This window comes from Oryza brachyantha, chromosome 11 (genome assembly GCF_000231095.2).
Source record: "Oryza brachyantha chromosome 11, ObraRS2, whole genome shotgun sequence".
In the NCBI taxonomy this organism is placed as follows: domain Eukaryota; kingdom Viridiplantae; phylum Streptophyta; class Magnoliopsida; order Poales; family Poaceae; genus Oryza; species Oryza brachyantha.
Genome location: NC_023173.2, coordinates 13,981,156 through 14,003,032, shown reverse-complemented (window position 1 = coordinate 14,003,032; position 21,877 = coordinate 13,981,156). Strand labels below are relative to the sequence as shown.

Genomic DNA, 21,877 nt, shown 5'->3' with positions numbered 1-21,877 from the left:
TACGTGCCACGTTGCCATGAACAACCAGTTTTTTTTAAGAAAATCCAGAATATTCATAGGGTTTAGCATTAACCGGGGGTAAAATCACGAACAATCTATATGGGTCTCTCTCATTTCTATACCTAGTTATTAGAGTTGTTCAGTATATATCCTGTTCTATCTGAACTTCAATTCACATATGCACCCGAAGTAAGAACAATGTCATCTATGAATCGAAGCGATCCCGCATATTAATCACTTTGTTTAGATTCGATATCCAATGCTTGTTGTATTGTTAGATCAGCTTGCTCCTTAGAAGTTTGGTTTCTGATCTTCCTTATTTTTCTCTGCAGATGAAGGTAGGAATGCATTAATGCATGTGTAATACAGGCATTCAAGAATACATTATTTCAAAGATTTCTGAGATACTCCATTCGATTTTTAATAAATAATATCGTTAACTTTTTGTTATATATTGATCATTTTTCTTATTAAAAAGTTATGCAAATATAAAAAATATAAGTTTTGCTTAGAGTGTACTTGATGATAACTTAAATCACAGCAAAAGTAAATGATAATTGCATATTTAACGAAAGTCAAGGACGTCATATATTTAAAACTGGAACATGAAAAAGTATATATCCAAGAGGAAGGCATGGACACTAACCGAGTTCGCCCACATCAATCCACAAGCATTGCAAAATGTTTTAGTTCCATTGGGACCGTGGCGCATCATAGGTGTGGCATCACTGCTTTCTCCACAGTTGGTGCAGCTGCATTAATAAAAAAAATCATATAAAGTCAACAAGCAGTATCTAGATTGTAATACAGATTTCAGAAAATTCAGAAGTACAAGTGTTCATAGAGCATGAGAAAAGCTTACAAAGTTATCCCCTTTCTGTGTACACCGGAACCCAGCGATACTTCAGAAGTCCCGACTGTAGGTGCAAATTTCCCTTTGCTGCGTTTCATTCTGAACGAGCAAATTCACAAGAAACAGAATATAAGTAACAAATACAGTGATACAGATCAAATGGGTTACGTATTTTACCTATATATAAAGATCTCATGTTCAAATTCGTTATATTTTAGTCGATAAAAAATAAAAGAAACTGATGATTTTTAAAGTAAAAATACTATATCAGATTTTTTTTCCTTTTTTTTCTCTCTATAGATAAAGAATTTGAATGTGACTTTATAAATGAGTGTAACACCATTGAAAGTACCGGCACAAATTTGTTATTTAGTGTGCACGGACAGATCATGTATGCACGATACATTCCCCAGCAAATGAAAATCTTTCAAATTTGAATTTGATGCGTACCTCAGAGCGACTTGCCGCCGGGCACTGTAATCTGCCTTCGTTATGAACTTGATGTTCCTCTTTTTCTCCCTGTACCGCGTCAGTGCAGCAAACCTGTCGAAGTTCTCAGGAACAGCGATGGGTCTTACCTGATAAAAAGTTCAGTAAGTTGTTATTCATCAGTTAGGACTGAGAGCTGCTCAAAAGAGTGATCTGCAGTGCAGTTCTTTTCAAATGGTTGTGAAGAATGCAGATGATTTATTACCAGGTTAGTGGGATGTGGCCTGATGCTTTGTGGAATCATCCCCTCCCCATTCAGATGCAGGATGATGTTTTCAATCTGTAATAGAACAACACAGTATTGTCAGTTCTGAAATATGATGTCAATTTAAGTAAAACGCAGAAGCGAAACAAAAGGCACTGTGAAGTGTTGAGTACTGTACTAGAAACAAGAATGCAGAGAATCAGGAAGATGTGAACTCATGACAATATGACACAGTAGGAAAATAGGGGTCTGTCTATTGATCAAATGTTTGAAAATTTTAATTTCATCGATCAAAACTAGTCAATAATAATTTGAAAACATGCATACAAGTCAAAAATCTCATACACGCCCTTTCCTCAACCCCCGCATACATTTCGCGTGCGTTTGACAGAAAAACAAAAAAACAAATGTTTGATCCATAGCAAGTGGGAAAATAGATATTGGATAATCCTGGTTTTTTTTCCCTGAAGTTGTCAGCACTGCAATAGCATGTAAGTGCTGAACTCTTTACTGGGCAAAGTAAAACAACACGATCCAAAGATTTTCAATAAAGATGCAAGTATTATTTAGATTGAAATTTTGCTTCTATCTCATTATGATCAGAGAAAATAAGATGAAATGAGATTTAGTGTGATCCCTACTAAATTGGGCAAAAGCCTTGAATTGGCCGTGCTCAGTTCCTGCATACATAACAATGCAACGACAGGGTAGTACTAAACGTAGCTACTGTCAATTAACAAATGAAGCTAAAAGGAAGCCACAAGATTAAAATAACGTTGTTCATGGCAATCTTAAAGTGCAAAAGGGAGGTAAAAATCTCAAAGAACAATGGAAAAGGAGGAGAGTGCTACTACTTTTCTCAGTGAAATGTGAGAACAGAGCTTCTGATTTTAAGCATCAAAATGATCAGAGCTCTCTCGTTTCATGTCGGATACTCTGTCTGATCAGGGTTGAAACGAAAGAACCAAGACAGTTAAACAACCAAGAAAAGCTACCACGTTATCCGAGAGCATAATCTTCTAACCAAATTCTTACAAAACAAAAGCCGAAAATAATCAGATATAGCTAGGACCAAAGAATGAACAAAAGGGGAATTATTTCCAAGGAACAGAAGAACAATGTTTGCCTAGAACATTGTGCAGCAAACTCTAAGAGAAAAAAAAATACATTTCCTTTCTCTGAAGCTATATATTCGTCAGAGAACACGATGGATCACCTTCTGCGGCTGCACGGAGTCGAAGACGAACTCCCGGCCGCGGTAGTACATCACCAGCCGCTCCTCGCCGCCGTGCTGCTGCGCCGGAGACAACTGTTTCTGCTGCCGCGCCTGGTCGTCCACGTTCCAGCCGCCGGGGTCCTCGAGTCCGCCTTTGTGCTCTGCCATCGTCTCCGGCTCCGGCAACGACCGACTCTTCTTCTTCTGCTGCCCAGACGCCGCCTGATCGTCCACGTTGCAGTCGTCGTCGCCGAGTCCGCCCAGGAACAGGTCGAAAGGGATCACGATATCGCTGAAGAAGGGGTACTCTTCAAAGACACCAGCGGTGGCCATCGCCGGCGACGTCCTGTGGCGCTCGTCGGAGCTACCATTAGCGGCGACACCGTCGGTGGTCGACGGCAACGCCCTGTCCATGGTTGACGTGGAACTGTGGAAGAGGCAACCAAGGAGTGTTGGTTGCTGGCGTAAGTAAACTAGACTCTCGAGTTGGTTAAAATTGCTGTGACAAATATATATATATATATATATATATATATATATCAAATGCGTGATTCAAAACAATTTATACGTGACATGAGATATTTTTGGACTAATAGCATATTACTGTGATGCAGGGGAATTTTATTAAAAAAATATCATTAATATCTTATTAAAGTAGAGTAATTATTTTTTATTTTAAAAAATAAGGAAGGTCGATGGTGGAGTAGGTGGCAAATTCAACAGTGTTTTTTTATAGGAGTACAGTACAGATACAGATACGTTAGTGCCAAATTCCTGAAATTAAGTTTATAAGTACTTAGAACTAATTGTATATTTATACCTAAACACTTTGGAAGACTTTGAGATACATGTTAGCTGTGCACCTACAAAAATTAGCCCAAACCATCGTTACTTCAATGCACATCGATGAGAATATGCATGTAAAAAAAATGCTCTTGTAGAGCTCTCTATTCACAGTAAATCAAACAAGAAATGTTCGACTCTACAGTCAACAAGTTTGAGAAGATTTTTAAGGAAAAAATAACTTCGTATGAAAATAACGGTGTGAGAGCGTAATGCTTTTATCCAGGATAGATCTTAGACCAAACTTTACACTAATTCCGTATGCCAATAAAGAAAGACTCTAATCCCGTGTGCGAAGGAAGAGGAACGTGGCAAAACCTTGAGACCAAATTATGTTTATTTCAATGAGGGAAAAAGGCATGTCAAGCACAATTCCCAGGTGAATTACATCATATCCACGCCTACATCAGCTATCACGCAACCCGGCACAGCACTAGCTGAGGCAATAATTGTTGTTCACTTCTCTGCAACAGGACGCTGAAAATTGGACCAAACAGCAAGCTTGTTATGAAGTATTTCCCAGGTGTTACATCCACACAAGTCGACATCGAGTCAGAACTATACCCTGTATACATATGGCCCCCTACCAAAATCTTATGTACCGGAACTTTGCTCTAAAAATGAAGCAACATGCCAACATCTACACTAAGGGAGCATTTACATCCAACTTATGGAAATTCAATAGCACGCACCATTGCCCCCAAAGGCATGGTGGAAAAATCATGAAAAATTTGTCACCATGAACCATGAAATCAAGTGCTTTGCTGTATACAACAGCAACCAGTTGAAAGGAGTGTCCACGGCACCAAATGGCCAGAACGTTACTGCCGTTGTTCCCTGTTCCAGTTTTAACTTCTCCACGTTCGATTTCTCTGTTGCTGCTTTCAGATTTGACACCTTCATCAGGGGGCTAGCACAGTCGGAAGAGACTTCAATTATAAATTCTCACTGGCTTCTCATAGGTGTGACGGTTCTGTGTGTTAGTTGAAATCAGGAAAAAAATGTTAAGATACAAGTGCTTGCAATCCATAGCAATGTGCACACAAAAGAGCATTGGAATGCTACAGTACAGTGCAGAAAAATGCATGTGAACTGTGAAGATGTTTAGAGAAACCTAAAGTAAAACTACATGATCTTTCATCAGATCTTCATTAGCAGCAAAGCCGCCTATAAGTTGTGCCATATAGGGAAACTAAATGGACTTAGCAGGTCGTAATAATCTTTATGATTGGGCTCATTTACAGATTCAACTAGAAGGAATTAAAATGGAATTCTGTAAAACATCAAACAAACCAAAACATTTTGAAAGATCATTTGAAGAAAGTTTAAGAGGATTGCAAAAAAAATATGATACAGTAGCAGCTGAAGAGTGGAGACCTGAATTGCAGGTAGCAAGATAAACGCAGTATAGACTGTATATATCTATGCTCATGCCAAGTGCCAGAATCAAGGTAAAATAAATTGTAATGAGAATTCACTACTCTCGCTTCACAAGTTTACAACCAGAGAGCATCATACCTGATTGGCTGTATAGGCCCTTTTTGGTGCAGTATCAGTGTGCTCCAAACCAAGATACTGCTCCCAAGCTCCATAGACATCTCTCCTCTGTAGAAATCATAAAAAAAATGTGCATATAATAGAATAAAATAAATGTTTTACAAGACAAGAGAAGCCTTCAGGAAAATAATAGTAAGTTACCTGGAAACGGGCAGACACAATATCTGAATCTTGTAGGTAATCTGGCCGATTCATGGAAATGAATGCAAATTTCCACTGATAATATAGCATTAACAAGTATATTATTAGTTTAGTGGCTACAGCACATACTTGAACACGATGAAAGTCAAGGTAAAAGACAGAACATGCAATGGAAATTCTTGTCAGGAAGTTACAGAATCAATATCTTCACATGAATAAAAATGTATTTTGTATTTCCTTTCTTCTTTCACCCATAGATTTGGCTTATGTAACACTTGGCTAACCATCCTATAAGAGATGCAACGAACACACCAGAAACAAGTCTATTATAAATGGGCACAGTTCTTTTAGAATTACTAAAAAAAGTTTAGGCTGCGGTATGATATGTAAACTCTCAGCTACCTACATCTACAGAAAAACAACCACAGTACTGGTATACATTCAAAATATTGCATCTGATTTATATAATCAACATAATTCCAAGGTGGACAAGCAAAAAGAGGAAGCCAAAATGTATAGTTATGGCTCCACACTTTTAGAAGAAATTTCAAGTTTCCAACAGATGAATCACCTTGCAGAATTCCTCATTGGGGACTTGGAGTTTTTTCTGTATGCGCTCCTTTACCTCTGCTAAAGTTTCACCTTCACGAATTGCAAGATAAAAAGGATCTCCAAAGTTCTGAATCTGCTGTTGGTCATCATAGCAGTATTAATGGAATATATATCACTTTCAAAAGTAGCTAGCTCCCAATACAACTCAATTAGACAGGAATGAAAACGATATCAATGTGCACTACCTGATTCTGAAGAGGGTCTTTCATGAAGTGGTAAACATGAATTAACCGATCCTGCGGACCAAGATTTTTCTCCTCCTCTGGAATCTATATTGGTAAGTAAAAGCAGGTACGAGGGTAAATGAAGGGATGCATTTTAAAACAAGCAGGAAAAGTTACATGAGGATAAAAAAGCAGGAATTGAAATAGATTGCAACTTTACAGTTCAAGAAATGGAGAGAAGCAAATACAGCAAAGAGAAACTATTGCATACCTCCTCGGCACGTAACGTCCAGTACTGATCATTAATATTCTCTATCTTCTCATGAAGTGGAAAGATCTATGGAAAAACGAAAATTAGTGACAGTCATCCCAATAAACGATAATCAGATGTTTTTTTCATAAAAACAAAAGGCCATTCATTAGGATGGATAGTATTTTATATCTCTTGAAGGCTGAAAGCTAATGTACAAGTACCTTATAAATCTTGTGGTAAAAGACCTCTAACAAGCGTAATTCAGCACTGGGACTGGATAGTTCAACCTGTTGATTAGTGATGTAAAAAGTTAGAAACGTTACATAAAAACAAACACCTGAAGAGACATACAAGACAGTTTAAAGAGCACAACTTGCAAATACCAGTGAGAATAAAGAAAACATTCCATCCCATGTAAGTTAGATGGCAGGCAAGAAAGTACAATAAGCTGTCCTCATGTCAAGTATGGCCAGGTTTGTGTAACCAACCAAGACTAGTACAAAGAAGTTTATCAATAGGAGGTTTTGCAGTACACCACTTACATATAGACCATCCATCAGATATGATCTAATAATTGGGATTTAAATATGCAGCTATATTTTTCACCTAAAAATGAACTACAAAAGAAACAACTAATTTTGAAGGGCGCAAAATATGCATTACAGAATATACATGAATCTGCCCCCCTAAAAACAGAAAATGAATGTGAGCAAACAAAAGAAATTTGATTTAAGCATATGCATCAAATCACATCAACGGAGCATGAGTTTAAGAATTCATCACATGCTTAAAGATCAACTGGCATGTGAAAATTATGGCTTGTGGTGCATCAGGATGTGAGGTTGTAGCTGACCATACTAGCAGAAAAAAATTGAAATAGACATGCAGGCACATGGAAATTGAATATGCAGCTCAGCATGAGTTGTATATTAGTATCAATGCTTAACATCTAGTTGTACTTATACAGGATAGTTCACCTTAACAGAACAGGGATTAAATGAGGCAAGCTATATCACTTAGTACTTTCATTTTGCAAACAATTTTGGTAACCTGGAGAACCAAGTATTCTTATGTCAAACTACCTTTCAATGTTAGGATCTATTCATGCCCCCTTGCCTCTAAAGGAGGTTAGAGGCGTACCATATAAAGAATTCATGTGAATGTAGCCGAGTCCAATGCATTGGTGTATCTCAGGCCAAAGAGAGTGAAACTGTAAATAGCTTGAAAAAAAAGGAGGGCGGAGAAAGAACCTTAGTTTTCAAATCATTAATCACATCTTCAATGGTGCTATTCTTTGGAAGCCTAATACTGTGAATCACAACCTGGAAAAAAATGTTTCATGAATATGTGCATTTGGTAGCTAAACATAAACAAAACCATGTTGTTTGCAGCTAACAACCTCATCCTTTGTAGCATGGTGGAATGCAACTTTCAGGGTTTTCAGGCCCTGCAGTTCTGGCAGTGGAATATCCAGCACCTCGTAATACAGTATATCTGATGTCTGTACCAGATAGCATGTTTAATAGAAAACCCTTTGCATTTTAGCTATGCACAAACTATGCTAATTGAGCCAAAAAAAAAGGAGGTGAAAAGTTAACCTGATTGTAATGAATGAGCATGTCCAAAAGATGCTCCACCCCCCGATATCTGATAGGTTGTGGTTTAGGCTGCTGTGAATAGCAGTTATGGGATGTTAGGCGAATTTTCGCTGGATCATCCACACCAAGCTGGCCAGCAACTCTCTCAACAACATCATCATAGGTGTGAAGCTTTGACCTTAATGAATGGGGGGGAAAAGTAGCATATAAATGTTATATAATTAGTCAATTAAACAGTTTGAATCCAGTAGGCTTTGCATCCACTTACAATTCCAAACAAAAGTCATCATCCTTTGGTTTCTCCAATAAACGGAAGTGCACAACCTGCAGTAAGCAAAATAAACATAGATAAAGCAAGTGGCATTATCGTTAAGAAGGTAGAACCATGTAATTTCACGGACATGACAATACCAAAAGTAAACAAGACTAACAGATGATAACAGGATGAAAAAGTGGTGATGAAAGCAAGAGAAATTTCCTTTTTGAAATATAATGCAAAGGCACATAGCATATAAGCAGTTCAATGAAATTAATAATATATGTTAGCTGCTATAACAGAAGCTGGGATGATTGTGTGCTCATAGCTATTGCCTTCACCCACAGGAACTTGCGTGGCTAGATACATGCAGGCATGTATGTCGTTTGGAATGTGTAAATTTACAATATTGTGCATGTCTGTACATCGTCAATTGATCTAATGTAGTCATTTATACTTTTATTGAAGTTATGACGTTAAGAATTTTGCACTTTAACTTTAAATAATATAATAAACTACTATAATTTTTTTAATATCATCACAATGTGACTGCATACAGTGCTAGTGCATTTTCATGCAACTCTATGATGGAAACTTCCAGTTCAGTTAACAGGACGTGCATATCAAGATATCCATAGCACAAGCTTCAATTAAAATGGAAATAAGTTCATCAATATTATTATGGCACCATACCGTAAAGCACAGCCACCAAAGACTTCCACCATAATATTAGTTATTTATATGAACAATGAAAGTCAAAACTATCAGCCCAAACCAGGGTATGAGTTAAGATTGTTCATGGTGGACGTTGATCTAGTACATAAACTCTAGGACTACACCACGAACAAATAAGGTAGTGCTATGGGCTAAAAGTTCACAATCAGAAAAGAAAAAAAAAATTGGTGTCATTCAACCAAGATCAGGCAGATCCCTCCTCTATTACCTAAACACAACTTTCTAGGGAGACAACCCCAACCTTCTATCTCTTTCACATAGCCCAATACCCTTCCCTCCCTCCCTCCCTCCACAAATAAATTGGCAACAGCAGGTTGGCATGCAAGGGCAACGAGATGTTAGACAGTAAGCTAGCACAGTGGCATGGTCAATGTAGTGCCATCACTAGCTGAGATCAACCAGATCTGGCCCAGATTGCCAGTGAAGGAAGTGCAGATCTGGACTTCCAGTAGCCACAGGACACTGCACCAAATTCAGCATTGTTTCACCTAGTTCCTCCATAGACAGCACCTAGATTATGGGGGTCACATCAACAAAAGTTCTGGTATAGGGCAGTCTCATTACAGTTCCACCTAGTCACCGACTAGGGCTTCTAGAAGGTGCACAAGGAGGGGTAGGGAGATCAAGGCAGACAAAAGGAGGGGCAGATTCAGGGCTAGAATAGAGGCAGATTCAGGGGTGGGGGGGGGGGGACCAGATTTACCATTGCAATTGCCGTCTTCTGCTCCTCCAAGCACCAGCTAGACATCTCCTAGATCGTCGCTGCTCGCAGAACCGTAACTATGAATAGCAGAGGATGCAAGGGGAGGCACGGAAAGAGAGAAAGAGGGGAGTGACAGAGAGGCGGTTGTAGCCTGTAGGGTCATAGAAATTCCTTCCAATAGCTACAGGTGCATAGGTCCATCCTTCTTTGCTTTCTATTTTTTTTCTTTTTTTTATTTTCTAGTTGCATATTTGCACTGCCACGTTTCCACATCAAAGACACGTCTGCCATCCTCACCACCTCTTCTTCCCCCTTTCACATCCTCATGCTTGTTTGGCAAACAAAGAAACCCACCTAATCACTTCAGATAGGTTCGGACTGATGGAAATTTAGTTTAATTTCCCTCCTTCCCTTCTGAAGAAATTGTAGATATCCCAACTTATCCAAACAAGTCTAAGGAAGTAGTCTGAGATCCGTCCATCTCTCTCCAAACAGCAATTCTCTCCTGATCATTACCCCCCCTACAGCATCGTTTGGATAGGAAGAGATTAAACCCAATCCCTTCCAATAGTGGGTATTTTAATTTGATTCCCAGCTCATCCAAAGGGATTAAGCCTAAACCCGACCAATTCAAACAAACCTTTCCAACAGTTTAAAATGGTAGAAGTGGGACCATCAAACCACACATCATGGCTTCCTACACCCATCAACCAAGAACATATTTTTATAATCCCCATTTTGTAAAGTCCAATTCTCTCCTACCAATCCCCGAGGCCAAAAAAGCTATGAAGGTGGTGAAGTCCTAAAAAAAGCAGTCGACTATAGACTTAATCTGGGTGAAGAGAACAAAAAACCATAAGTACACAAATATTAATCGGGGCAACCAACATAGCAGAATAGCATCATAAATAGATAGTGTCCCATCATAGTTCACAAACAGAAAATATAAGTAACAAAGAAATAAGTGCCTTATATCTGCAGTACAAACAGTTGAATCAAGTTGGAGAAGCACTTTACCTGCCTATTGTGAACATACTCCAGATATGAAGGAACATCTGGATAACGTACTTGAGTATCCCTATGTGATTTTTGGAAACAGATGATGTCCCCATCTTCAAGCTATGATATTTGGAATATTTTGCAAATCAGTTAAGTGTTTAATTCAAATTTTGCATTCCTCAAACCAAAGAAACATGTTGATAAACCTGACTAGCGCGGAAAGTGATTTTCTTATCAATATGTTCACACATCACATTTGGCTCAAATTTAATTTCCTGCATGTACAAATGGAACATGACATAAGTACAATAAACTTAGTAAGGTAGTTGATATAAAACTTTGCAATTATCACACTCCTAAAATTGACACTTCAGGATTTGCCACTGAATGCCAGACAGCGTGTGGCCCTACTCCTAGAGGGCATCTCAATGAGTGACAAATACTAGATTATCCCATCAACATATCATATCATGAATTTAGTTCTTGCCTCATAGAGCTCAATTTCTTCATTTGGTGTAAACCCAGCCATTTCATTTAGTTTGGTCAGGATTTCTGAGGGTTTTCCCAAGGCCTTGACAAAGAGTCTCCCCACAAAACTGCATCATTGAACGAATGTGATGTGTTATGTGTCAGCCATTTATAGAGGAATAAGAAAGAAAGGTGAGGACGTTAATCAAATAAATGTACCAAAGTTCTTCCTTTTCAGGGTTATAGAGTTTGAAGAACAGAAGAATATCTTCCTTGCTCTTCTCAGGAGGAGGGAGAGGCCGCAAATCCTAAATGATAAAATGAGTACCAAAGACAGTTAAGTATCCTGCATCTGGAAGCCAAAACAGACACCTCAATAAGAAAAAAAAATACAGCAACACAATAATAGCAGATCTAGCACATCATTACCAGCCCAAGTTCTACTTCCAAAAACAACTTCAACTCAGCATTGTGTGCCTTATTCGATACCTCCCTCAGTTGTCCCACCTAAGACAACAAGATGAAAAAAGTCAGTGATTTTGGGTTTATTCTTCCAACAATTGAAAATGGCAAGCTTACAGATTGTGTTTCGTCATGAGGGCTCAATGGACGATTTGGCCTGTATGTATGGTTTTGCCTCTTAGCCCACAACCAGAAGCGCTGAAACTGTACAGGTATGCCATACTCCTTTGCAACTTCCTCCTATTGAACAGTTTATTCAACAGTAATTAAATTGCCAGTTGATTTTACAGAAGCATGTCAACTAGTATAGCATTAATTTAGCATTCCAACTTGTAAGGTCATTATAAAGAAACCTTGATACCAAAAACTTGTATGGACACCCTTACCTTGAAAGTGCTAAAGGGTAACTGCTTCTGAATTCGGAAGCTACGAACTTTTTCATGGTCCACAAGGTCAAAATATATATCCTTACCAATTTGCTCCTTCAAATTCTCATCTCGAGCCACCTACATATATTTTTCCAAAGAGAGATCTATGAAAAAAACACTCAGATAGAGATTCCAGATTGAGATGAACAGAATAGTAGTCAGACGCTGACCTTTATGATGGTATAAAGATGAGCTTCAGCCTTTTCTTTCTTTTTGTGTTCTTTCTCTTCTTGTTCTTTCTTCAACCTTATCTGAAATCCACAGTTTATTATCCAAACTGTTATAGAACAGAGTCCATGGTATAAAAAGGAGAAAATCAGGAAATATCACTGTACAGATATGCAAATTGCAAAATACCACCATATGTGAGAATGACATGTGGCGTCTAGGCCCATATATCAATGACACATATAATGGTATTTTCCAACCATGATTTTACAATGGTATCAAGCACATCAGCCCAAGGAGTGAGAATGCGAAACTGCACATACCCTTAAATGTTCAGCAATGTCCTTCTCATCAACATTACACATTATTTTGTCCTTATCACTCTCACGGATATAGACAAGCATGTAGGCATTTGAATACTTTGTGAATTTAAATGGAGCGTTGTTGAAACCAAGATTTATTTGAGGCAGCTGTTCAGCCCAAAAGAGATTAAAATTATGGCAAGAAGAAAAAATTAACATATATCATTCAATATCAATTACTAAAAAGAACATACCTCTTCCTCACCCCCATATTGCTCTTCAAGGGCCTTCTTTGTATCTTCTTTTGTTACACGCTCATCATCAAATTTATACCTGGTAGACGGGATAACATTCTCAAAACTGTATCATGAACTGGAAACTGTTTGCGAGGACGTATAAATCAACAGCATAGTTGCTCCATCAAAAGGCAAGGACTATAGTATTAATTATAATGCAAGGATATTACACTTGTTTCGAAGTACTTAAGCAGAACTTTTTTAGAAGTACAACTTAACCCCATGAGTAAGAAGATTTATTGGCAGCTAATTTTCTGCCTAAGATATAGTATTCAATTGATCTATATGCAAGTAACCAATATTGTTGCAGCGTGGTTACTCCCTAGACTAGCATCCACTAACAATAAAAGAGCACAAGGTACATAGTTTTCTTGCTGTAATCTCACACAACATACCTATCTGGATAAGTGATGACTGATGACCATCAGCTTAAAAGAAGTTATTGAAGTCCATGCTAATCAACTGCTTATTGGAGCTAACATGGAACCCTATACCAACTATGTTATGAAAAACTGACACGTTGAACTTGAAATAAGGGACTTCTACTCCAGTTTAGAGAACTCGAGGAAATGTGCTACTGTGTAAAGACGTGCCAGTAAAACTGGCTAACGCTGGTTGAGATACGTTATTCTTATATGTGGAAACAATAATCTGGTATTTGTTTTAGAAATTTGCCTGGGAAATGGTACCGTCCAATAAAATTACAGATCCTAACAAGATAATTTCAGTTGTTGAATAAAGAATACCAGGCATGAACATTAGAAAACACACATATTCAGCTATCATCAAGTGGCCATGCATAGGGAACAGGGTAAATGATATTATCTGGTAAGTGGCAACTAGTTGAATAATGTATTGTAGTACTAGAGACTAAAGAAGTCAATGAAACAACAACCATTGATCTGATAGTGTTGGCCGTATGAAGGCATAGTAGTGACCACCATGTACTCCTCCACTATGAACAAGAACACTGGATAAAAACAGCAGAAAAACAGAGTTAGCAAGAAACAAATGTAGCAAGGAACTACTGTACCTATTGGAGCATCACAATTACACGAAAGATGGTACATAAGAAACCATTACACAAATAATAAATTGTACTTTTTATCCCAGATCCTATCAAAACTGATTTTTCTAAGATGCATAAAACCCTGTTCAATTAGGATGAAATAAAATTTAAAATAGCGAAATCTCAGAATATGCTACTTCTCTTAGATGAATTTCAGGCATATGTCACTAAAACATGGAGTAGCATATTCTAACAATCTTAACTCCTGAAAGGATTTTACCATAATTGAAGTTATCAGTTTTATGAACTCTTTATGAAAAGCCAGTCCAACCATAATACTAAAAGAAGAAAGAACAGGAGGATAATTGACGTGTTTTGAGACTATGAGCCAAATGATGGTTCCAAAACGCACTTCATGCCAGTAAGTCATGGAAGTGGCATATCCAGAAATTTATCTTAGGAAATGGTGTACACTAATATCACTGGAATTTAATCATCTCAAATTATGAGTTTTATGTGAAGCCACTCCCACCACTTAATAATAATGTAAGAAAGAAATATTAGAATGATTGGAAACTAGTTTTCACCAAACACTCTCTCACCAAAGCTTTCTGCCATATTAGCCCAGATAATAGCTTGAATATGTAGCTTTGAAACTAAAATGTTTCCCAAAGCTTTATTGACCAATATAAAATCCAAATGCCCACTAAGAGAACAGCATGTGATGCGAAATTCTCAGGGTTTTATGTAGATAAAAGAAAAGGTCATCATTACTAAAAATGCCACTGGTACTTTGGTTTTGCAAACTATCATAAAAACAATGTTACCTGTGAAGAGCATAAAGGTTTCTTATACTTCTATCTGCATCTGGAGCAAGATATTTTCCATCCTCTATATCCAAATCAAGTTGCAAAGGGAATTCATAGCGGTCATTAATCTGCACAAGCATTAAGGCATAATAGCAGAAATCCCAAGGTCAGAACTGGAAAGTAAATATTTAAAGAAGTTGAACAGCAGATAAATAGGCTAGTCAGCTACATACTTCTCAATTCTTGAGTAATCTAAATGTTCAATCTACTTTATGTTTCTTGAATTAACATTGTGCTAACTGCTTTTTCAAATCACTATTGGCAAGGAGATATAAGGAATGTTAAGTCAGTGTTGACTTCCTAACCAAGTAAAAGCACACAAGACAGAAGTTCCAGAAAATAAAATAAAAGATGGGATAATCACCTAAGATGTTCCACCTTGTTATTATGAATACTAGTCGTGTTGGAAGAAAGATTACAGCAGCTGTAAAGTACTCTCTATGTTCCAAAATGTAAGCATTTCTAGGATTTGAATCTTGTCACAAATATAAGCATTTGTAGCAATATTCGCGGTACTACTTGTCCTATCAATCACTTCTCATTCAAAGTTCTTCCCATTTTATACCCACCTACCCTCCCACCCCTATACTTTCCACATTTATTAAGGGGCACCATAGTCTTTTTTTTCTTAACATTAATCCTTGCTAAACAACCTCGAAATACTTATATTTTGGAACGGGGGCAGTAGCTGCTGAAAAGCCTAAATCAAAAACGCCTACATACTTGCCAAACAAATATTTTACCATCCAAACCCCAGTATATTTTCTCATCCCTTATTGAGAATTGATATATGATGCTGGTGTAGATGGCTGCCATTTTAGGAATGAATGTCAGAAGTCTCCGAGTCAGTCTTACCGGGACTTGGACATTGGTGTCGGAGTCCGACTCAGCAAACTCTAGAAATAGGATTCAGGAACTCATCGTATATATGTATAATTTATTAGATTAAATAAAATTAATTTGTATAATGTCCCACCCTAAATAAGACTAAATAATTTTAGTGTTCAAACATATTCAATATTGGACTCATTTTGCTCCTCTTCCAAAATAAAACACTTTAGTGTAAATAGATTGTAAAAACAGCATGCAAGTTAAAAGCTATAGGAGTTTCTCATGATTCAGATAAGTATAGTAGTAGTACTTTACAATCCGAGAGCTAAGAATAGAAGTAAACTATCCAAAAGCCTGGGCGCACTTTCCCTCAACTTTCTCCACAACCAACACCAGCTAGGCAGCCACTTTTATTCCCAACCTTCTTGTTCGATAGCCATGAGCCATGTAGTTCCTCTCTCCTTCTCTCCTCTACTACTCATCTACTCTTATCCTCCACCATGGCACCATCAAATCCATAGCCTATTCTTGCAGATTGGGTGTTATCTTCATCAACACCAGTGACCGGAATCTCAATCCTCATGCTGCCTCCAACAGTCCTTAGCCCAGCTCAGTTTTGGCCTCAATGAGGCCATGGAGGCTGCAGATCGAGCGCTGGGTTCGTGGATGCAGACCAGCATCGCCCTGCTGACATCCACGAGGCCACGAGGACTGCAGACTAGCCGCTGAGTTTGTGGCTGCGGACCGGCGGCGCCCAGGCGCAGTCGAAGGGAACGTGCAAGACATGGGACACAGCAACAAGCGTCAAATACGTATCGCAGCGTGTTGGAGGCATGTCAACGCGCGAAAAAAAAAACCGGACATGTGTGTCCTGGTAACACTGCTCAGAGTGAGAGTACAACCATGAATTATGGTTCGCTATGCAGTGTGCACAAGCAATACTCATAGGAGATGGCCTGATCAACATGGATAATAAATGGCAAATAAAACAGGCCAGTTTTTAGTAGACGATATGTGCAACTGTCAAGATCTATAACAGGAGATGCAAGGCATTTGAATTTAGATTCAAAATAATTTGCAAGGTAAAAAACTATTTCCAGTGGTGTACTCATGTCATGAATCAAGGAAGGGAACGATTCATCAGATCTGCAGAGTATGTGCATGTTGGGTTGTCAACTTGTCATATAACTTAGGCCTGGCAATCTGTTCGAGATCAACAAATGCCAAAGTCAAGTTAAGCTCAATTAGGTTCAACCACATACATGTATAATATAGTATAGCACCATACAATACTCCATTGACCATAAATAATTTAACACAGAGATGTAAAAGTTTGTGGCAACCATTATTCATTATCATATTTTATCATATTCCCTAGTGTTCCATTTTTTTAGAAGTGGCATTCTACACGCTCCAAATGTGACATCAAGCCTAACCATGTAAGGGTGTCATTGTGCACAGCAGGTCACGCACATGACAACATAAATAATACAAGGAAATGGGTGGGATATATAAATAGCAAGGATATAACAGTCCCAACCTTAACCATTGTATCCCTCATATAATCATACTCAAAACGCTTCAGTTGAAGTTGCAAAACTGGGGGAAAATCGAGGAAGAGAACACCCTTTTTTGCATCCTGAGATATCAATATTGAAAAGCATTGTCAAGATTCAGAACCAGAACCAATAAAAAATGTACTTCATATATAAGCTGTTAGAAAGTATATGGTATGCAGATTCCTTTATCTAAATGGATACATAAAGGTCCACAAGTTGTATCAAATCTTTATGAAAGAACCAATTCTAACTTCAGTTTCAAAGCTTGAAAGTGAGAACTGAGAAGGATATGTGGGTACCTGTAAACCATGATTCTCTGCCTGATACTTATTATCACCCTCTAGGCGCTCAACTTCAACATATTTATCAAACGATGCATACACATCTCGACAACCTTTAACATCAAGTTGAAGGTCTGCATGGCCACAAGACAGCATTAACTTCACAATAAATAACGCAACACATCTAATGTGAACCCACAATACAGTACCAAAACAAAACCTACCATAAAAGGACTCCTTCCTGTTAGATTTATAGTCAACATTTATACACTCGATATAATTGATGTGGTGACCTTCAAATAATTGTTCAATCGTCCCCTCTACGACAGTTCCCTAGGGAGAAAGCAAAGTTAATAAAGCTAACATGCACCATATATGCACCTCTATACCAGATTTGTCACCTTCATCTTATCTTCAAGTTTCTCACACAGAACTCTGTTGAGCTCTTGTACATCATGTTGCATGAAGGAATCATATGTGTCCCATCCAAAAGATTTGGTCAACTCTTTTGTGGCTACACTATTGTCACTATACTGGAGCTTGTAGAAAAGGCTCTGCAGTGCCAAGGGAATACTTCCAGATGGCATATCATTTTCGGTGGTTGGCATATGATATACGGCCTGGGTAAATAATGAAATTAATCAATTAGTTCCAAAAGCAATAGTCTAGAATGCTATGAATCATGATGCTTGATTTCACACCTTCCGGAAGTATGGTATATGGTATAGTGTCTGTAAAAGAGAGTTCATGTAACAGGTAGCTCCTTGGTTCTTCAGGCCAACATAGCCTGTTTCTTTTTTTGAGTCATATGTCCAATAGTCAACCATTTTGCGGACAGCAACCTCAGCCTCCACAACAATGGTATCATCGACAAGGTATCCTCTACCTGGATCATAGAGCTCACTCAATGGCATAAAAGATGTGAAACCCCAATCACTCTCACGTGCATTAAATTGATGCTGAGTATCTGCAAGACAGAGAATCACCAGTCCATCAGAAATAGATTTATCCCATATAAATTACTGAGATCCACAGACCAATGTGAAGCAGATATAATCACTGCACCTTGATTAAATATTCAAGTAGCAATATGGCTCCTTAATTAGCTAAGAGAACTCAAAAATATCAAAGACAATAATGAGGTATGGTACTTGCAAGTACAGGACTCACAACCCAGATAACATATAATGATTGCAACATAAGGAATGAAGCAAAAGTATGAGTGTGCAGTAATACGTCCTTAAAACAGCAAAGCCAAAATGAAGCAAAGGTCAACAAGGCAAACAAGGTGCTCGAGAACATGACATCATAAAGGTTGGCAGGCAGGGCAACAAAACTATTTTCGAATATATATGGCATCAGTTTACTTAAGGAAGGACTCAAAAGGAACAACTTTTTGCTTCTGAGCAACATTTTGCATACTATGCCATGAGATCAGTTTGACATTTAGTGCAACATAACAATGTGTAGCATCCTCACACTTTCAAGCTTATCACATATTATTTTGCATATCAAATGTATCCACATAAGGGGTTGTAAACACCATGATTGAGGACTGCACCTTTGCGTATCGTATACTTTTGTTGGATCTGGTTGACAACGGCCAAGCTAAACTGAGCATATCGGCTCCAACCATATGGGAGGTTAGCTGAGTCAGCGACATCTAGGTACATGGAGAAATGGTCCACGTTGTTTCCCTTAGGGAAAATGAGCACGCGCCTGCATGAAAGCCAGCAACATTATTATACTCCAATGGCTCAAAATGAAATTTAACTATATTAATTGCCGCTTTTAGAATAAGTGAGTCCAGGAGCTCACCATTTGTAGGCGCCAACCACGAACACATCCGAGTAATGCTTCTTAGCATTGATTCGGGTGAAGTTCTCGATCGTCCACGTGAACCGTGATGTCTGCGGATCCTCGGCTGGCTGGCTCTCAGCGGTGCTAGCTGCTTCTGTTTGTGCCACCACTGATAGCACAAGCATCCCACATATCAGTAACAACCCACACAGGCATTGCAACACCGCACATTACATAACCACACTACGAATCACATGGAAGCAAAGCAGCGAACCCTCATAGGGAGCAAACAACAGCGCACCTTCCATGGGCTGCGCAGCAGCAGCAGCATCAGCATCCGCATCAGCAGCGGCGAGCTCCTGGTGAGGCACGAGCATCTCGTCTTCCTCCGGCTGCGAGCGAGCGTAAACGAAACAACCCGAAGCGGGCCGGTCAGATCCAGCATTAACGGAGCCATAAACCCTAGCAACGAAGCGGCACCGCGCCACCCGATCGGACGCCCACCGGGCGGGCCACCACGGAGCAGTGCAGCCGCAGCAGCGGAAGGATCGGGCCGGAAGAGGGGGAGGAAGGAAGCTCCCGGGCGAGCGCTTACCTCGAGCGGGGGAGGAGTCATCATAGTCATGGAGGCGCCTGCGGGTCTGGCGGCGCCGGTGCCAGAGCAGGCGAGAGGCAGCGGTGTACTGCCCCCGCGGCGCGGTGGAGGAGGAGGAGGATAGGTCGGCGGAGAGGGGTGGGGGGGCGGCGGCGGTGGAGTGGAGGCAGCGAGCAGCGGGCGGGTGGAAGCGGCGAGTCGGAGGCGGAGGAGGAGGCGGGGAGGAGTGGCGGAAAGGTACGGGGGGGCGTCGTCGGGATGCGAGGAGTGGTGGAGTGGGGTTGGGGATTTTCGGGTGCCCGCACCGCAGGAGAGAGCAGTGAGGCAGAAATCTCGTTCCTTTGGTTGCCTTCGTTCAGTAGTTTTGTTTAAGTTTTGTTAAGATTTTATGTTTGATATGATCAAACTTGTTGATTGGTTCATCATCTCTTCTTTGACTTGTCGTATAATACGTAGTATTTTTGTTTGAAATTTGCTAGGATTTTATGTTTGGATAGGATCATTCTAGTTGTTTGAGTTGTTGTCTTCTCGACTTGTCGTCCAATATTTATGTTTGAATTTTGATGAGATGCATTTATGTTTAGATAAGATCATTTATCTCGGTTTAGATAAGACTCAACTTGGATCGCTTTTCAGAGCACACGGGTCTTTTTGTCTTTGTGAGCATATATGATTGTTTTTTTTCAAAACAAATAATGTGAACGTTTTTACTAAACATATATAATACTACATCAGTTTCACAATGTGACTTTATAGCATTGCTTATATTTATATGAATATTAATGAATCTAAAATATATGTAAATAATATATATTGATCAATAGATAAATCTAGGTACATATAATATAAAATAGAGAGAGTACATCACAAAGCTCAACATACTCCCAACTACATTAAATAAGTCAATTGAGAGTGTGTTTAGCTCGAAAGGGCTATCTTAGTTTTCTTCATCATGGGTGGATATTTAGAACCTATTAAATAATATGCTTTTAGAGTGTGTTTGTCAGACTAAAAAGTCTTGCTAGCTAGAGAGACTCAACTTGGATCGCTTTCTACCGCAAGATTCTATTGGAGTGACGAAAAAGACATAAAACTCCAACCACACAAAACCAACCAAATACAAAAGCATGAAATGTTGACTAACTATGAGATGGTTTGTACCTTGCCGAACTAATCAACTAGATGGAACCAAGCGCACCCTGAAAACTTGACATGTACTTGCACTGTAAGTTTTTGGTTGATTTGTTAATTTAGTATTGTATTGAGATTAGATAGTCACCTACACATAAAAGATCACCTCGGATCATTTGTCATATTGCCGACGACATTGCGTATTATCTTATAGCTATAGTTAGATTGTTAAAAATAACTGATAAGCAGTGAACTTATTAAATCATTAGTAACACAAGGAACCTAACAATATAGTACATTGATGGTGATCACATATGAAAAAGTCCTTGATGTGTTGAAAAAATCAATTTGCTCAAATAGCGTCCACATGAACTAAATATAGGGTAGGATAGAAAGGAAAGAATTCTTGAGCAGAGGATGTAACCTGCTTTAGTCTATTGGCTAAAATGAATTGCGGGTGAAAAAAGCTCACACAATTTTACTTGCATGAGAATAACATAGTATCAGAGTTTCATTGACCATACATTTTACGGCACATATATAAAAATGCCATGCAAATATATGGATATATTTTGAATACAACACGTATTTGTTTGCCAAGTAAATTATATTCTATAGTGTATTTGAATTCCATACATTCATTGTTTTTATTTTTCATTATGTAACTAAGAATGTTTGTAGAACTTTTTGAAGCCAACGTAAATCAACTCCAAATAAGATTATATGTGATGTAGTCATGCTTGTTGCTCTGATAAGTCATAATTATAACTTGTGTTAATGGCTAACTATACAGAGCACTACTCTTACACTATAGATGAGTTTAGTATAAAATATAAGTGAGAAAAATATGACTGTGGTATCACAGTTTAGGATGTGGTATGGGTATAATCATCTTGTAAATGGCTCAAACAGGTTACATGCTATTTTTACATGGTGTAATTTTAGTCCAAAACATGGAGAGTAATTGATACTGAAATGGTTTTTTTTTACGGGACTATAATCCAGACCTCTAATTAATTTGTGCACGTTGTTTATTCACTATTTTTTTGGTGTT

At 38.6% G+C, this 21,877-nt stretch overlaps 2 protein-coding genes across 2 annotated transcripts; both read right to left on the bottom strand.

Annotated features, from left to right (window-relative positions):
- Positions 1–230: 230 nt before the first annotated feature.
- Positions 231–3,177, bottom strand: LOC102700573 (GATA transcription factor 19-like). Its single transcript, XM_006663479.1, has 6 exons — positions 2,764–3,177; positions 1,548–1,622; positions 1,304–1,431; positions 863–952; positions 647–752; positions 231–326 (listed from the first exon to the last, which is right to left on the bottom strand). Exons 1-6 carry the CDS (start codon positions 3,175–3,177, stop codon positions 231–233), a joined length of 909 nt encoding a protein of 302 aa, XP_006663542.1.
- A 743-nt stretch (positions 3,178–3,920) lies between these two features.
- Positions 3,921–19,997, bottom strand: LOC102702418 (ubiquitin C-terminal hydrolase 12-like). The gene is made up of 32 exons (XM_015842508.2): positions 19,693–19,997; positions 19,399–19,489; positions 19,116–19,266; positions 18,859–19,016; positions 17,999–18,264; positions 17,699–17,917; positions 17,522–17,630; positions 17,316–17,431; positions 16,998–17,096; positions 14,585–14,694; positions 13,644–13,718; positions 12,707–12,785; positions 12,474–12,620; positions 12,153–12,233; positions 11,941–12,060; positions 11,672–11,794; positions 11,522–11,599; positions 11,312–11,400; positions 11,112–11,220; positions 10,831–10,899; positions 10,643–10,744; positions 8,200–8,255; positions 7,932–8,109; positions 7,733–7,834; positions 7,584–7,655; positions 6,555–6,620; positions 6,352–6,417; positions 6,102–6,185; positions 5,876–5,992; positions 5,305–5,379; positions 5,125–5,211; positions 3,921–4,579 (listed from the first exon to the last, which is right to left on the bottom strand). Exons 1-32 carry the CDS (start codon positions 19,720–19,722, stop codon positions 4,538–4,540), a joined length of 3,366 nt encoding a protein of 1,121 aa, XP_015697994.1. The 5' UTR covers positions 19,723–19,997; the 3' UTR covers positions 3,921–4,537.
- Between the last annotated feature and the right edge of the window lie 1,880 nt (positions 19,998–21,877).